Raw genomic sequence first — 18,845 nt, 5'->3', positions numbered from 1 at the left:
AGACAGGCAAAGGCAAGTGAGACAGCAGCTGGGTTTTCCCAAGAAGAAGCATGGAGCACTCCTTCCTCATGGCCTCTCCTTCCCGACCTGACATCACGACAGTAAATCGTGTATCCCTGAGAAAGGGGGGGTTTCCCAAGAAGTGTGATGCACTTCAAGAGATGCTGCAAAACGACTCTAGATGACTGAGAAGAAAAATGGCTTGATCAAAAAACAAACATGCAAATAAAGAACAAACCTGAAGAAAGAGTGGGGCTGCATTGTGCAACCTAAAAAGAAAATGCCTAGAAATATGCTGTATTTTTTTTTTAAGCTAGGAATCAGGCAACGTGGTCAAATAATTTATGCAAACTAGAGAAAATATGAGGATATGGAAGAGGTGCTTGGTTTCTGGTTGTCTGAGGAAGAGGAAGAAATGGAGTAAGTCAAGGGACAAAGAGAACTGGAGGACAAGCCACTATCCCAGCTCCACAGAGGCAGGACGGCCTTGCCAGGGAGTTAAGACCCTTAATCAGGCAAATTTCCATCCACTGAGGAATGAAGAACACCTGGTGTGATCACCCGCTGGCATGCTTAGCCCATGGTGAGAAACAGGAGGGATCAAGCTCTGAACCTTCCTCACCTGTCAAAAATACCACAAGGCCACCTTCTGCAGGTGAGTGGGGAAACGGAGCTTTAGGGATAAGTGAAGTAATGACTGCCCTGTGTATAGCACCCACTGCAGTACAATGTAAAAGACAAATGTGATGACCAGAAGGGCTGCATCTCCCAGCCTCTCCCAGCACCTGCACCATTCCCGGGTCCAGCACCTGCTCCCTGCAGCAAATACCTCTGCAGTAGAGGCAGGAGGTGGCCCTTGGCCTCCCCTGAGCCCCAGGCATCAAAGCCCGATTCTCAAAGAAAGCGAAGTCTGCAAAAGGCTGGAGAAAAGGACACAGACTTATTAAATTTCCATGGCCTTCTTTCCCCCACCACTTCCTTTAGGCATAAAGGCAGGTGCCAATTTGTAAGGCTGCCTTAGGCAATACCTGACCTGTTGCTCCCACACAATGAAAAGAGAAGCAGGATGTTAGAAACGCTTTTAAAGTTCCAAGGGTGAAAATGTTTCCCTCTCAGCTTCCTCGATAAATCCTGTACTTTGTGGTGAGCACCCATTCTCCAGTCCTACAGCAAGATGTAAACCTGTTTAACTTGAATTTTACTTGCCCCATGTATAATTTTTACTAAGTGATCAGCCATTCTGAACAGGCGACTTCATAATAAAGGAAAACCCTCTGCTGCCCTACAGCCTGCGTCAGCAACACAAAAATAATTACTTTGACCATTAAAAAATTAATACATTTGAAGTGTGCCACTTATAATAAAGCTTTGAACATTCCTGTCCTATAAGAAAATCGCTACATTTTCCTGTTTAAGTCTTTTTCACTAGCTCTCTAGGCAGCTCTGCCCTTAGACATTCTCTAGTTGGCCCCGAATTTCCTTTGTACACATAGTAAAATCTCTTGGGGAAAACGAATAAATGCAAAATGCAATCCTCTAATCTCTTACTATTGATTAAAGTACTATCCCTCCAAAGAAGCAAAATTATTGGGTTTTTCTTTTCTTTTTTTCAACAGAAGTAATACTAATATAGATGGGGACAATAAAAGGCAACTCGGGGTGGTTTGATTATCGACTCTGGCTCCATTCCAATTCTGTATCATTCTAAAGTCTCTCCATCATCGTTCTATTTAAGGTCTAGGAAAGCTTTAAGGGTAGGTATCACTTAACTCCAAGTTAATAGTCCACAATTGACACAGGCCAATTAGACAGGCTTAGAGGCAGTGGCCGCAGTTATCATCATGGCAGAAAGAATCATTTATTTTGCTTCTCATGCCTTTTTGATGTGGACACTGTGTTGAAAGCCCAAGGAAGCTTTAATCAATTCTCAAGTTGCTGGAATCATCCACTCAGGTTTACTCTGCCAGCTCTGCCTGGCATGAAATTGTCAAAAGATGCAACACAACAGGATTTCTCTCTCTCTCTCTTTCACACACAGAGATCTATCTCCAATGTTTTTTTTTTTTTTTTTCTTCTTCTTCTTCTTCTTTTAAAGCTCTTCATCTTGGATAGTATCACACCTGCCCAATCAATCCAAACAGGAAAAAAACCAGTCCTGAAGGAGGTGCTGATAAAGAAGGCAGGGCCAGGGCAGGTCTTTTCACATGCTAATTCCTGCTTATTCTAGCAGTACCCGCAAACACAGCTCTAAACAGACTATTTCTAGTACAGGGAAAGGTAATTACACTCACAAAGGCACCTCTGTGTCGGGCGGGCACCAGGAGCCAGCAGGTCTGGGAGACGGAGGCTTAACAGAGACTCCAGCAGTGAATGCACATTGTCTAGCATGGGGGAAAATGCCAGACTGGGGACCCTGCAGCACTCAAGACAACAGTGGTGCACCTTGTGTCTGAGAAAGGTTATTCAATGCTTCTGGCACCTGTCGTCAGAGCCACCCACCCTTCTTTTCCTACCTTACAGGTTTAGAATTTATTTGGCATGTATAATTGTATATTTTGATCCTAAAGCTACAAACAATGGACAGCATGTCATGTCTTGATCCCTCAGCATTCCTCTTGGTTTCCCCCAAGTGAGTTAACCCTTAGAGACACAGCCTGGCAGCTCCTCTCCTGCCCAGTCGAGGGACGGCTAGACCCCACGTGTCTGGGATTTGCACAGGGTGAGTTTCAGCGTCCTGCTGAGAAACATCACTGGTGCCAAGACCTGTTCTATGATTGTGTCATTGGTGTTAAAACCAAATCAAATAAGCTAGCTGACAACTGAAGACTATCAAGTGAACACTGAAATTACTTAGATTTGAATATAAAATACAAATGTCTACTATTTAGTTTCTTTAGTCCAGGGACTTTTAAGACATCAGTTTCTTCCTAATTTCATTGCAATTCTAATAAAATCACCTTGGCCACTCTCAGGTTTTTCTATAGGAAATGCCAGTCTCGTCTCAGCTCTAGTGCTCTATTGTTCTACTATTGTATATTGCTTCGCCATCAAGAATGCTCATCACTTAGATTGGGCTGGAAACCCTAGATGTGACAACAGAGTTTTATCACATGGGATTTTAGTCCCCAAGCTGCCAGTCATGTCACCTTCACAAAGCTAATCTGCAAAACACATCCCACCTTTTCAATAGTTTTCTTTCCTTTCTTACCCTTTTCCTACACATCCCCCAGCCCCACGCCCACTGTCCCATTACCTGTTTGGAAGCTGCATATGTCTTTTTCTACTCTAGGTGTTCACTCTAGAAATTTTAATATGTATAGTGCACGTACAGCCTCTGTTACCTTTACTTTCCTTCGGTTTTTTCTTTTCTTTTCCTTTTCCTTCAACTATGCTGGCAACCTAGTACAGTCAACACAGAGTTGGCATGAACCAGGCCCAGAATGCTACCCAGCTATTGGCTGCTGTTCTCCCAGCAGTGCAACACTTGCCGAGGTACAAGGCAACCGAGGCAGCTGCCTACAGCTGTTTGCTTTCCTTCTGTACCATACGCATGCTTTATGCTTTCTCCCACCATCATCCCCCACCCCTAGTCTCTCTGATCCTCTTGTCTCTCCCAAAGCACAGGATGAAGCTATTCTCTGAAGTTCCCATAATCTAACTAGAAACTGAACTTCCCAAAAAAGAATATAATTGCCTTTGATCCTTTCCCGAAATTTAATTAACCAGAGAAGATTAAAACTCATATTACAGTGGAAGAGACTGAATATTAAATACCACACTTAGAGCCCAGACAAACTTTGGTCCAAACCATTGTTTTCCAGGTCCCTTCAATTTCCAGAAAGAATTATTTACTTACATTGTCAGAGCATTGGATCCATTCATCCCCCTAAAAATCATTCACTCCTGAACCCCCATCTCTTCTTACTCTATGAGGAAGGTATATAAACATTTGTATCCCATCGGGTTATTGAGTAATCATTCTCCTGCAATTCCCTGATACTCTGCATGTTAAAATAAATTTGTATGCCTTTTTCTCCTATTAATCAGCATTTTGTCAATTTTTTTCAGCAAATTCTGAGGGTGAAGGGCAAAGCTTTCCTTCTTTAGCCCTACATCTCTATGTCTCAATCTCTCTGTCTCTCAGAAATGCATTCTGAATAATTTATCTTTCAGTTCACTAATTCTCTCTTCCATTGTGCTTAATCTGTTGAATTCAAAATTTTAATCGTTATCAATATTCTCTTGCTTTTCATTTTTTAAAACAAAACATTCATTATATATTGCTAATAATTTTAAATCGTGTTTAGAATGCATCCTGTAGTTTTTGCTATCTCTTTTTAAAGTGTCTTAATGCCTTGCCTGACTTGAGATTTTTTTCATTGCAAAAAAGATCTTATTTTCCTTGGACCATTATCTATGAAAATTCTTTTGAGGTCTGGGTTAAAGGTCAGTTCGTCTCTATAGAGACTGTATTTGCTTCTGTCAGGCACCTGTGGGCACTGTCAATTCAAGACTATTTAAAAATAAATTCCCAACTTGAGGTTTTCATATCACACAAGAAATATAAATTCAGCCTGCAAACCCATGGGAGAACAGCTTGAAATCCTGATTCTCAGGGGATGGTTTCCTTGAACATCCATTTTCTCTTTCTCTACTGAGAAGCAAGGCAATTTTTCCTGTAGCAGTTTTTTGTTTCTTCGATTTTTGGTGCTAGTATATTGGTAAAAAGACTCATTCACTCTCACATATATCATGAAATGTAGAACATTTTAGAAACCTCATATACATAGAATCACAGAGTATTTGCCCTTCTATGACTGCCTTATTTCACTTAATATAGTGTCCTACAGGTTTATTTATGTTGTTGCCAACAGCAGGATTTCCTTCTTTTTTAAGGCTTAATAATATCCCACTATATAAATATACCATATTTTCTTTAACTATTCCTCTGTTGATGGACATTTGGGTTGTTTCCATATCTTACCTATTGTAAATAATGTTGCGATAAACATGAGAGTGCAGGTATCTCGCTGAGATACCTGATTTCAATTCTTTTGGATACATACCCAGAAGTGAGAATGCTGGATCATATAGTTGCTCTATTCTTAACTTTTTGAGAAAACTTGGTACTGTTTTCCATAGTGACTGCACCTCTTGACATTTCCACCAAGGATTCTAATTTCTCCACATCTCTGCGAACACTTATCATTGTACTTTTGATAACGGCAATTCCTACATGTGTGAAATGATACCTCATAGTGGTTTTGAGTCACATTTTCTCAGTGAGTAGTGACGTTGAGCATTTTTCCACATACTTGCTGGCCATCTGTATGTCTTCTTTGGAGAAATGTTTATTCAAGTCCTTTGCCCATTTTTGTAATCAAGTTATTTGTTCTTTTGCTATTGAGTGGTATACATTTCTTACATATTTTAGATATTAGCCCCTCATCAGATATAAGGTTTGCAAGTATTTTCTCCCATTGCACATGTTGTGGCACAAAGTTATTTCTAAGTGAACACAAGTAGGTATCATTTGGAATAGAATCATGGCTTTCTGCTTAGCATATGTAGTTTTTTTTTTTATTTTTTTTTTTTTTGAGACAGAGTCTCGCTTTGTTGTCCAGGCTAGAGTGAGTGCCGTGGCGTCAGCCTAGCTCACAGCAACCTCAAACTCCTGGGCTCGAGTGATCCTTCTGCCTCAGCCTCCCGAGTAGCTGGGACTACAGGCATGCGCCACCATGCCCGGCTAATTTTTTTTTTTCTATATATATCAGTTGGCCAATTAATTTCTTTCTATTTATAGTAGAGACGGGGTCTCGCTCTTGCTCAGGCTGGTTTTGAACTCCTGACCTTGAGCAATCCGCCCGCCTCGGCCTCCCAAGAGCTAGGATTACAGGCGTGAGCCACAGCGCCCGGCCAGCATATGTAGTTTTTATTACTGACTCTGGTTAATGTAAAAGTTAAGAAAATAGGGTTCTCTTGCTCTACAATGGATAAAATAATTTTAATTGCTATAATTTAAAGAGCTGATACAAGATCTTATGTAGCATGTTCTTATTCTAAAAAACAAAAACAAAGCAAAATTGAGTCACTGTCCTATAGTATCTAACACTTCTAATCGCATAGAGTACTAAAAACAATTAGGAAAAAAAATCACATAATCACGCTGGCCTAAGCCATCACACATCCATGCTTTTTATTGTCATCTCAATTCTTTTCATCTCCATTCACTGCCAACAATGACACCAAACCGGCCAACTGCTCAATATCTATGCTTGGCACACAACCTTGTTTTTAAATTTCCCTGAAAATCTAAGTTACCAGGCATAGGCATTCTCTTCTACCTAGCTCAGCACATCATTATGTGATAGGTCAGGTTTCAAATAAAGATTGAACTGAATTGGAAACCCAGCCTCACCACTTACTTACCAGGTACATCATGACCTTGGACAAATTACGTAAACCCATAAAGCCTCTCTTTCCTCAGCTGTAACTTGGGGCTTAAAAAGAAATAGTTCCACCACTCCTGGCCCAGCACTTCTGCTGTTTCCTCCACCCATACTTCTTCGTGCCACCTAATTACGGGTGGGCTCTTGAATTTCATCACTGGTTTCCCACCAGCTTGGAGATCTTAACCCCTCTTACAGTTTCAAGCATGCACAGGACTCTCCATGGGCATCTACAGCACCTATCCCTCTGACAGGCCCTAGTCTTAGGGCCTGTCTTCAATACGGTAGAAGTAAGAAACACAACTGGTCAGGGAGTCAGGGAACTTGGTCTCAGCCTCAGCCCTGCCCTCCCTACTTAGGTCACTTAGGTAAATCTCAAAAGATTTCTAAATCTCTATTCTTGAATTATAATGGTAACAACAGATAGAAGGTCTTTTAAAGTTTTCTTGCAGCTTCTTGAACATTCTGAAATTGTAAAGTTTACATTATCACCATCCATTACAGGTGCTCGAGCCAGAAACCTGAGGGTCATCTTTTAATCGTCCTTTACTTTCCACCTTTCATCACTTCCCAGAACTTTTTGAGACTAACTTTCAAATATCTTTCAAACATATCACCCCTCTAACAGCTCTTCCCGGCTACACACATATTGTATTCTAAGGGTTTATTTACCAGGCTGACTGCCCCCACGAGATGGTAAAGTCCTTATATAGCCCTGCCATATGCTACCGAGATAAAATTGATAAACTGAGGAAATTTCATGAAACCTACTAACTAAAAAAAAAAAAAAAAAATGCACATGCTCTTTGACCTAACAACTTCATTGCTAGGAATTTATCCTTTGCATACATTCACAAAAGTATGTTAAAATACAGGCAGGTATGTTTACCATGGCATTGTTTCTACTAGCCCTAAACTAGAAATAACATGACACTCGACAAGAAACTGATTAAAAAAAAAACTTTAAAAATATTTTATACAACTGTTAAATAAAATCAGAAAAGAGCTTTAAGATATATGTTTAGAAAGATTCTACTTGAGCTAAAATACACTACATTGAAATATTGATAGGGATACAATCTGTGTGACAGACAGATAGTGACAGAAAGTTTTTTTTTATTTTTCAAGGATATATAAAACCTTTAGTAGTGGCTATCCTTTGAAGAGAATGGACAGTAAGGGGTAGAAATAGAATTTTACTTTCCTTCATATACCTTTCTAAATTATTTGCTTGTTTTTGAAATATAAACTTGTATTTTACATTTAAAATACAAAAAAAAACAAATAATATCCCTTTGAGATAACTAGCAGAATAAACAAGAATGTACTGATACATTATTACTTGCTTCCTGAATTTATGGACAATAGCTCCAATGATTCATTTATACACAGTATGGATGAACACACATGTTTATATGTAAAAATGAAAAATACATTTGAATATTCTGTCAAATACAGTGGGGAAAAAATAAATACCTTTGGTTAGAAGATAGCAGACCCAGCCCACATTCCTAAGTGACCTCCCATGCTAGAGCCAAAGTTTAATTTGTGCTTACAGAATTTGAAAACTGTTTTCAACAATGCTTGCTGGGTTCTAGCTGCTGTTGCTTCACTGATCATTTTTTGTCCTCAAAAAGGACATGAACTGTTTTACTGATTCCTAATGAAACATCTGTTGGCATGTATTAGCTGTGCTGCCACTTAATGTTAAATGACAAGTTTCATTCCATTCCTAAAGTATAATTCGTCCCCTCATTAAAGCTTTGATGGCTCCTATGGAAAAGGTAATGTTCAAAAGGAGATGTATACAACTTTCTTTTCTGTGTCAAAATTGATTTGACTTATTTTATCATCCTTTAGGGCCTTATGCAATAAAACAAAAGCTATCCAGGGAAAAGGAATTACAACCTCATATATTCTTAAGAAAAGTAGGATATGTTGTAGATTTTTTTTCCCTTAACTGCATTTTATATTCAAATAGTTCTTTCAAAGGCACTTAATTATTTTGCCTTTACTGTAAATCAACTACCTCCTTGTGCTATAACTAAATCTCTAAATATTACCATCTTAGAGGGGGGCTTTGTTGACACAGTTCACTATATCTGCTCTAAACTATTTCTAACGTTAGGAATGTGAAATGTTTACCTTTTCCCACTTTATTTTTTCAGTTGCAAATGTACTTCTAAAGCAAGTATTCTAATTGCCATTTACTGGGAAGTCAGAATAGTTTGGTATTTTGCAAGTCAATTCAGGAGAAAAAGAGAAAGCCTGGTTAAGTCCAATTTAGGCAAGGTTAAGCTCAGCAGGCCTAAACACACAGACAGAGCCAACCCTCCAGGGTCCTGCATTATAATGTTAACAACAGCAAACAAAAGGACCCAGAGAAGGAAAATGAAGACTACTTGTCCCAACTAAAACTAGGACAGTGGTCCTCTTTTTAAAGACCCACCTGGAGGGACACATATTAGGTTTAAAAGTACTGTATTAGGTCACTCCTGGTCATCTGCACATTTCTACCCAACCAGGACTGGAAACAGGGCAAAGCTTTATTAATAAAAAACACTATCCTGAAACAAAAACACATGAAACTACACAGCAATGCAAAGGCTGTGGTGCCCCCTAGAAAGGTGGATTTTAACCTGCCAAAGTGATTTCTGGCCAAGGAGGGGTGCAGTGGGGTGGGGCGAGGTGGTCAGGGGCTGGAGAAAAGAGGTTCACAAGAAACAAAGCCTGAGGCTGACAGCTGGGAAATTATAAAAGAGGGTCACCTAGCGTGGTAATACAAGAGAAGCCCACACTGCAGAGAGGTGAATGGAATTTAGCTGACCCCGATGGCCAGCAGGAAGGTACAGATTGCCAGGTCACTCTCTTACAATGACATGCGGTTTTCAGAAGCTCAAAGTGTTATTGCCTTTACTTGGTAATTACCAATCCACCAGAAAGGGCTTGGAAGGCATCACCAAGCCCTGTGGAATGCCTCTGAACTAGATTAAACCACTACACTAGTAATTAAACCACCTTTATATGGGAGAGCTCTCTTGCTCAAACTTGAGCAATCCTGCTCATTTCAGGAAAGCAATTTTAGCACAAAAGTGGAAACAAGAAACTTCTGAGCCTCCATTCCAGCTCAGATACCACGGTTGGCAGCCTCTATTCCCCTAACTACAAAATCAGGATACCAACTGCTTCCAGGGAGTGTTAAAGGGGATTAAGATTATGAAATAATGCGAAGATGAAAAGCACTAAGTCCTAGTCTTGTATCATTTGCAGGTAGTTTAACAGTCTCCGTTTCTGTATCTGCAAACAAGTTTTTACCATCTCATCCATCTAGACACTTCGATAATAGTCATTGCCATAGTACCTAAGTGCTTTCTACCAGACAGCCCGTTGAAAGACTGCTTGGCAACCTGTCAAAATGAAATGCTGCTACATCGTATTACAGACTGCACGAGCCTAAAAATTTAGAAAAGGTGATGATTTTTCTTCAAATTGATCAATGCTGTGCCTCATGACAATGCTGTGTATTTTTTTACAGCTGGGTAATAAGTTGGTAAGCAAAATAGCTATAGAACATTATGTTACACTGCAAAATCACAGATTGAACATTTGAAGTGCTACTTTAATAAGTCTGCATGTTTATTCCTAAACACCCCAATACCTGAATATAAGGCAAGTTTTCCCCCACTAAAATCAATCCCAGAAAAGAGGGCGTCATATTATATCTGACAAAGTCTCAGATCATGGGGTATCCTTCTAATCACCTGACCTAGAGAAGTGCAGAGTACCATTTTGGGGAAGGCAAATTCACTAGGAACAACTTCGATGATTCCTAATTGTGGATGTTTACCGACCTCACCTGCAGAACTCAGGTTAAAAAGAAAAGTGTAAAAAAGTATTGGCGGAGGGGGCTTGGACCTCACAAATGCTGTGTTGAATGTCAAAACAAGTCATTTAAAGTTCACTCTAAAAAGTAATATGGCAAATTGCTACATTACAGGGACTAGTTATTATCCAGTCAGAATGAACTGGGAAAAGGCAAAAAAAAATATCACTGACTTAATGTCATGTGTCTATGGGATAAAATTTCCAGGAACAATATTGTACATACAGATCAGAAGTGCTTCCTCTTGCAAAGCTTGGAATAAAAATCAAGACAATGTACCCTACAAAACCATGTTAACAGATGATCCAAAAGGTAGATTAAGTGGTAATCAAGATGCTGATCTGAATTCATATGAATAATGTGAATGAAATATTTCTTGATGTGTATATAGAAACAAAACATATTAATTATATATAATGTGATTGTATATATTTCTGCATAAATAAAGGAAATTATTTTAAGTAGGCATTTGACTTTTATCCCTGTATCACTAAAGGTTTACTTATTAAAGTTGGTATAAAACATTTAAAAAAAATCTTCTCATTGAAAAATGGTTAACATCTTATGTTTGATACAGCCTTACAGCTGAGCATATATGAAGGTAATTCTAGTATATTCCATTAAAACTTTTTGGTAGAGGAGTGTGAGTAACAAATTTCAAGAATCCTCTAAAAGTTTGGTTTTGCAATCATTCTGAAAAACCATTTTCTAAATGCAAAATAGTGGAGTTTTATAATAATTAAAGCAAGGCATACATCTGTATAGAAAACATGGATAAGACTAGATGTGTAGGATCAGAAACTAAATTCATGACCTAATATGGGCTTCTCCTTAAACTGAACTCAGCATGTCTCCTGACAGACGTAGCCCTGTGATCCTTGCACCTATCCTTAATATTTAGCTCCCACATATGAGTGAGAACACAGGAGATTTGTCTTTCTGTGCTTGGCTTATTTCGCTTAATACAATGTTCTCCAGTTCCATCCATGTTGTTGCAAATGGCAGGATTTCATTCTTTTTTGTGGCTATACAATATTCCACTGTGCATATGTACCACAATTTCTTTATCCATTCATCCATTGATGGACACTTAGGTTGATTCCAGATCTTGGCTGTTGTGAATAGTGCTACAATAAACATGGGAGTGCAGATATCTTTTCCATATACTGAATTCCCTTCTTTTGGATATATACCTAGCAGGGGGATTGTTGGGTCCTATGGGAGTCCTATTCTTAGTGGTTTGAAGAACCTCCATACTGTTCTCCATAGCAGTTGTACTAAAGGACAGTTTTTTTGACAGATGGTAGAAAGGGGCACCCCCTTCTAATTGACATAAAGGTACCCCATAAGCTCCAGCAGAACGTCTTCTCCAGACACAGAAATGGGAAAAATTGATTTCATGCTGATGACAGTTCCTAGTTTAGGAGATGAGAAAGTAATCAAATAAATGACTACAGAAAGTTACCTTGTAGATCCCAAAGAATCCCAGGTCCCGCACAACAGACAGTGCACTGACTCGGGGACCAGTGGTGATTTCTCCAGCCACTTGCAAACGGATCTTGACGATTTCTAAAGGATTTGTGAAAATCACCTGGGAGCCTCCTGCCTAAAGAGAAAAAAAAAAAAGAAAAAATTTACAGTCAAACCAGGGAAATGGTAAGGTGGGCCAGGAAAAGATGAATGATTATTCTCGAAGAAGCCCAGGATATTCTATCTTCCACAGACTGTGGTTTCAGTCCTTGGCCCATCAATTTAAAGGGTTGGGGATTATGAGTGTGAAAACACAGTCACTGCCTAGGAAGCCTTGGGTAAAGAGGCCCTACCTCTTTAAAGTGGAGCGTGAAAGAGGGCAAAGACCGAAGAGAGACTTCGGTTGGCTTCCCAGAGCCCTCAGACTAAAATGACAAATATTCCTCAAAGCACCAACAACTGCCACCACAGGGCTCAAAGCCAAGGACACGAGGCAGTAATAAATTGAAAAGCAATTAGTATCCTAATGAAGAGATACAGATTTGCCTCCCAGAATAAGAATGGGGCAAGGAGGATAAAAGTTCTAGAATGATTTCACCGTTCTGGCAACGATTCAAAAATTGCTGGAGAACATGTAAACTTAGATGAAAGCTATTTTTTTTTCTTTGCTTAAAAAATCAGGTCGATCATCAAATATCATTTTATGGAGTTACATATCCTTATAATTTAATTTATATATTACCTGTGCATAGAATTGCTCTTTTCATATAAGATAAATGATATGTCAAAGTAGCAAAAATATGCATTAAATCAATTATGGCCCAAACTTTGAACACCGTGTGTTATTTCATTCCAGCAATGGCTGGGTGCCATACCTCCGCGATCATCAGTGAAATCTTTAAAGTGCACTATAAGGGAAATTTTAAGCTAGCTATTTTGAAGCTAAGCCCATATTTATTATAAGCAATTACATTCTTTCTTACTGTACCTCAACTTGTTTTTCCTTGTCACACATATACTAAATTTTAATATCATCCAAACTATACTGTACTAATTAGAAAGAGCTACAAGGATGGTCTTTGGAGCATTGTTTAGAATAGCTGGCAATAAAATTAAAAATATGAATATCCAGTGGTAAGGGACAAAGTAAATGAATTTGCATATGTCATGCATTGAGATATCATGCAGCCAATAAAAATACAGTGAAAAATGTTGAATACATACTGGTAAGTAAAAACTCTAATATGTTTAATTAAAATGCATGTACATGATTTCCCCCTGCTATCCTCTACCACCATGTAGAAGAAATACACCACAGTGGTGCTTTTGAGGTGACAGGATTATAAATATTTTTCCCCTTTTGCTATAATTTTTTCTTGTATAGATCATGTGTTACTTCTATAAAGAAAAATAAATACCTGTACACAATTAATCTAACACATGTAACAATGTTCCAAAAGAATAAACGAAAAATGTTCATTTACTAACTCTCTAAATCAAATTGTTTTTCCATTTTTACCAACTTGATACCTTAAGACATACTTGTCCTTAAAAACAAACAAGGACTGTCCTTCTCTCCACACATTAAAGCTGTTTAGAGGACAAGGGTGTTCTCCTGAGTTTCAGCTGCTGCGGATGATCTCTCCTGGGTTGCTTCCACTGAGTTCTGCCTTGCTCTTGCTAGGTGACTCTGAGGAGGCAGGCCAAACGATCTCAGTAGAAAAGACCTGGCTTGGATTCACTGAAAGGCCAGAGAAAGGGGAAGTAGTGGGAAGCAGAGTGCGAGATGACATACTCTGAGGCTACGTGTCCTTCTGCTCCTTGCCCTACGGTTCCGAACAGCTGTGCTTAGTGCACACACTGCTTTGACCTGCAGTACGTGGGAAGAACCACCTCTTGCCTGTGGACAGCCCTTGAGCATGTTGTGAGTTTGCACCTACATGCTCCATGTGGCGCAGCAGGAGCGGTTTATGGTTTGCAGAATGCTAAGATGAAACAGCTGTAGCCTAAGTAGCCATGCTAAGGGCACAGTAAGGATTCTCTCTGTACTGCTGGACCAAAGCTCTCTTCATAGGAAGATGGTATCAGGAGAGTTTCAAAAATGAATACAAATTAAAAATGTAAAGACTGTTTTACTCGGGGCAGAATTGCTGAGAATGATTCACTCGGTTGGAATTAGACTGAGGGCCGATTTTTCAAAGCTCACAAAAGGGTAAGACCAGCTCTACCCAGGGTAAAATGGAAAATAATCAGAGAACACCTATCCTCTTGAAGAACGAAGAGGAATGCAATGGATGCTCATCCAAGCACTGCCAGCAGCGGCTAAGGAGGCAGCTGAGTATCCCACGCGAAGACGGAGCTTCGGTCCCTGTCTGTGCACATCAAAGAGATGGAGAAGGCACAGCAGCCAGCACAGTGCTCAGGGCAGAGCATTTGCCCCAGACGCTTTGGTTTCTTCCCCCTCATTACCATCACGCGTAGAGCTTTCTAAAAGGTAGTGACCTCTGGACCCCACTCCAGACAGACGATTGAATAAGAATTTCTGCATCTGCCCTTGTTAAAAATTTTCCTATGAGATTATTATGTGCGGTTGGTGAGGAGTGAGAACCCCTTCACTACACCATCTCTAGAATCTGTCAGTCCTGACAGTTGGCTTAATGGGCTTCTTTAAAGCTGTAATGTCTAATCCCAGTCTTCCGCATTATTTCAGAGAGTGACTCTTAACATGTTTTACATCTGATCTTGCAACAAACTTTTTCTACATAGCCAAGTGGTGCCATTATTAAAGGGTACAATTCTAAGGTACAGAATTATTGTCTTATTATCTAATACCTGTAAAAGTTGTTAGCATTACACACAATAAAATAGGAACTTATATTCAATTCGTGGACTCCAGGCCAATCGACAGATACCAATTCTTTTAAAATAGCAAAGTGAATTCTCATCACTATGGATGATGCAAGAGTGAAATCCACTTCAGAGCTGCAGGAAACAGATGCATCGGTAGTGATACCAAGAAAAATAATGATGTCCCCATTACCTCTGGTGGACTCAGAAAGAAAGAATTTACAGACTTAAAGTGGCACATTATAAAGGTGCCGAAGATAAAACAGGCCCTTTGGAGTCAAGCTGGAAGGAAATGAGAGACTCCAAGGCACCAAGACAAGATGCTTATCACCTGATGCACAGCGTCTGGGCATCACCACGACTTGATCCCTGAGCAGCACGCTGCCTGCTGCTCTTCCGACTCCTGGTCTATTATCCATTCACAGTGCCTCAGCCGTGCTCCTCTTTTGTAGAGATCAAAGATAGCCGAATGCACAGACAATGGACAGGAACACCTATTGTGCACAATGTCTTTGTGTCCCTCATCACCTGAGCGCTCTGGCTGTGTGAAGATACTGGTGTTCTTGTCTGTGCAATTTTGTCACAAATCATTTCCATATGACTTTCTGGGGGCTATGGCAAGTAGGACACAGGAAGATTTCCCATACTGAACTTGCTCAGAGTGGCATGTTTTATTTATAGTGGGACACTGACTTCTCTACATGTTTTTTGCCATATTCTTTTTTTCTCAAATCTTAGTTACTAGCGAGTACCTGGATCCATCTAAGAGAGAAATGCATACAACTATTACAGGCTCACTTCAGCTACTTGAACTTCCATGCATATATTTATTCACAAAATATTTATACGCAATCACATTCAAAGTTTTTCCTAAGACCTGCAAGAGCACAGATGAGTGAGAAAGCATTCCTATTCTCAAGGAACTTGAAGTAAAGGTAGAGGTCATGAATATTCATTAAGTATCCACGAAGGTCTATTAGGGATTGTTTTGCACATATTATGTATCTTCATTCCACTCAAGAAGTGTTTTTTTCTAGATTTTACATAAGAGGAACCTCAGGCATAGAAAGATTAAAGCAACTGTTACGGGCTGAAATTACAGCTGAAGTTCTAACCCCCAAGTGCCTCAGAATGTGACTACATTTGGAGACAAGGCCTTTAAAAACGGAATTAAGTTAAAATGAGATCTTTAGCATGGGCATTACTCCTATCTAACCAGTATTCTTGTAAAAAGAGGAAACTGAGGCACTGCCATGTAAGGGCACAGTCAAGAGACCACATGAGGACACAATGAAAACGTGGCCAGCTGCGCCAGGAGAAAGGCCTCAGAAGAAACCAACCCTGCCAACACCTTGATCTTGGACTTCCAGCCTCCTGAAATGTGAAAAAAATAAATTTCTGTTGTCTAAGCCACCTGTGTGTGGTATTCTGGCAGCCCTAGAAATCGGATGTAGCAATTTAGCCAGGGCCACACAGCCAGCAAACAGAGGAAAGAATTTTCTGTGGAGTTCAATAATCATACGCTTCACACACACAGAAAATGGCACATGAGCAAAGATAATAATAGCACGTGGTAAGCGCCAAGGTAGAGACAGACTGATACGGTAGTTCAAAGGGGGGCCGGGCTCCCCCTGGCTGGGATGTTCTGGGAGGTGGTAAGCACATGTGATAACATGCTAACTGGGGACTGAGGCGTGATTAGGATTTTGGTTTTCCAATCAGAGAACGGCACAAAGGCACAGTGACAAGGGCGTGCCACCTTATACGAGTGATAAACCCAGCACTACTTCTGTCAAGTGAACTTTTAATAAGGATGACAATTATGAGATAGATCAACATTATACACCTGCATTTATTCAGTGCTTACTGTGCACCAGAGACTGTACCCAGAGTCATGTAAAAACCTTTTTGTGGTTCTTCATAACATTATATAAGGTAAGCGATAATATTATCCGGGTTTTACACGTGAACAAACTGAAGCTGAAAAAAGTAAAAGAGGTTATGTAACTTGCTCGGAGTCACATGGCCAGGAAGGTGGGGCTTGGGTTTGAAGCTAGACTTGCTGGATGCCAGTGCCTAAGCACCCGCTCACACCTCCTGCCACAGCAGCATGGCGGAACCTCTCCCTTGAGGCTTGGAAAGGGTATAAAAGAGAGGTGCTGGAAATAAGACTGCCAGGGTTAAATCACAGAAGGTTCAGGATGCCCTCTTGAAGAACGGGGCTGCATTCAGGAGACGGTGTGCCAACGCGGTGGAGACAGCGGTAAATAACAGTCCAGGAACCACAGAGCAGCCTATTGCCTATGCCTCCCGAAGCCGCCCAGGTAGCAGAGGGGAGGGAGTTTACTAGGGAGGAATAACAGCTAGGGTTTTAGCAGACCAGGTGAGAGATAAAAGGTCAGAGTTAGAACAATGGCATAGGTAATGAGGTGAAGGTGGGTGTTGGGTAATAGAGACCAAGGCGGTTTGGACACAGAATACAGAGGCAAAAAGAGCGGACAAGCTCACAGAAAGGACCCAAGTTTTTGCATCTGTGTAACAGGAACCAAGGGTTATGAAGAGGAGTAAGGACGCATTCAGAAGGCAGTGCAGTGGAAGGGTGAGTTGGGAGTTAAGGACTGAGACACAGACGAGGGCATCAGTCAGTGCACACACATAACCGAGGGCAGGAGCTTATATAGGCTGGGAGGAGGGAGAAGAAGAACCAAGAGTGGTGAGAGACTTAAGAAATGATGAGAAACCTGTGCTGTACACCAGTGATATAGCAATCCAGGCACAGACGTCAAGAAAGAGGCTTCTAGAAGGGCCAACAGTGTCTACTGACACAGGAAGGAGACGTCTAGCATAGCACATGCGACATGTGATTGGAAAGAGGGGGCTAGGAAATTATGTATCTGGCCCCCTCCGTTGAACAAATTTAAATGGCCCCTATGTAATCCTCTCTCTTTAACTAACTACTTGACCTTTTGAGTTGTTTTCCAGAAATGTTAGATTTTCTGCGAGACAAAGGAACTGAGATTCAGAAGGCTCCTAAGCTGACATCCTGACAACTCAACCCCCAAAACCTGCCCCTCATGCACAAAGCCCCTTGTTAGTTACACGACAACCTGGCCCAAGGCATGTAGCTCCTCTTATAAAAGCCCAGAAATGGATTTGAGGCAGCTTCTCCTGACAAGACAAAACAAGACAATTCAAGACAAGACTTCTTTCATATTAAAAATTCCTTTCTTCCTTAGCAATCCTCACTGTCTCAGTAATAGGATCTTTGTGTGACCAGCAACTGGACCTAGACTGAAACCCCCTTGTAGTTTCGACAACAATTAGAGCTTATTATTATTAGCTATAGTTTATATTTTCAGGGGAAGGGAAGTGAGAAAGGGATAGTAGTTTATGACAGCAAGCAAGACACAATGAAAATTTATTTATTTAGGGTAATGAAGGAGAAAAGATCTATGGAGGGAGAGAGTGAAAAGATAAAACACAGGCAAGTGCAATTATGCTGTGCTTCAGCACAACAGCACAAGTTCTGAGTAAAGGAGGAGAAAGAGTGGAAAGTAGAGTGTGAAGGCTTTGGATTTGCTTTAGTGACACACATTGTCAGGGGATAAATTTGTTACTGAGCAGAAGCTGACAATTGATAGTTGTCATAATTATTTATGTTGTGAAGAAAAATAATCAAATGGAATAGGATTTGGCACAAAGAGACAATTGCAATGCGTAAGCCAAAACTATAAAGAAGAAGACCCCCTTGGAATCAACAGTGAAATAATATCCTCACTTTCCATATGAAGGGAGGGTGACGTTAGTTTGATCTGCGACAGGTATGAGAAGATGAAGTAGCTAATGACTGTAAAGATGAGTTCGCAGGCAAGTGCTCGTGCATTCTGTTCCTCAACTCAAAACAAAGACGCTGCATCAGGGCTGCAGATCTGTGCCTGGCCCCAGGGGACGCAGAGCCACACGTATCACAGTCAGTGGGTTTTCTCTTAAGAATCTACTGTGTGCACACACACCACTAAAGACAGAACAATTGCGTTCAGTGCCACATGGATTCTTACCCAGGCTATTACCAGGAACCCCAGAACATTTTATTGCCCACTCTACTAGTACCGAATACTAGCATCAGTATGACAAAAATTTTGTAACTTTTTTTTTTTAAAAAAAAAGCATTATATATCTTTAGAGGAGAAAGATGA

General features: G+C 40.3%; 1 protein-coding gene across 3 annotated transcripts in view; it reads right to left on the bottom strand.

Moving 5' to 3' along the window:
• SLC25A13 (solute carrier family 25 member 13) overlaps positions 1-18,845 on the bottom strand; it is a 166,112-nt gene that overhangs the window by 14,611 nt on the left and 132,656 nt on the right. For all 3 annotated transcript variants that reach the window (XM_012757119.2, XM_012757122.2, XM_076006430.1), the window contains one exon: positions 11,798-11,938. In XM_012757119.2, the coding sequence (XP_012612573.1) occupies positions 11,798-11,938 (141 nt within the window). The remainder of the gene's footprint in view (positions 1-11,797; positions 11,939-18,845) is intronic.

The sequence above is a fragment of the Microcebus murinus genome, chromosome 9 (assembly GCF_040939455.1).
Source record: "Microcebus murinus isolate Inina chromosome 9, M.murinus_Inina_mat1.0, whole genome shotgun sequence".
Lineage (NCBI taxonomy): Eukaryota > Metazoa > Chordata > Mammalia > Primates > Cheirogaleidae > Microcebus > Microcebus murinus.
The sequence above is the reverse complement of the archived record's forward strand: the minus strand, read 5'-3'. Positions and strand labels throughout refer to the sequence as shown.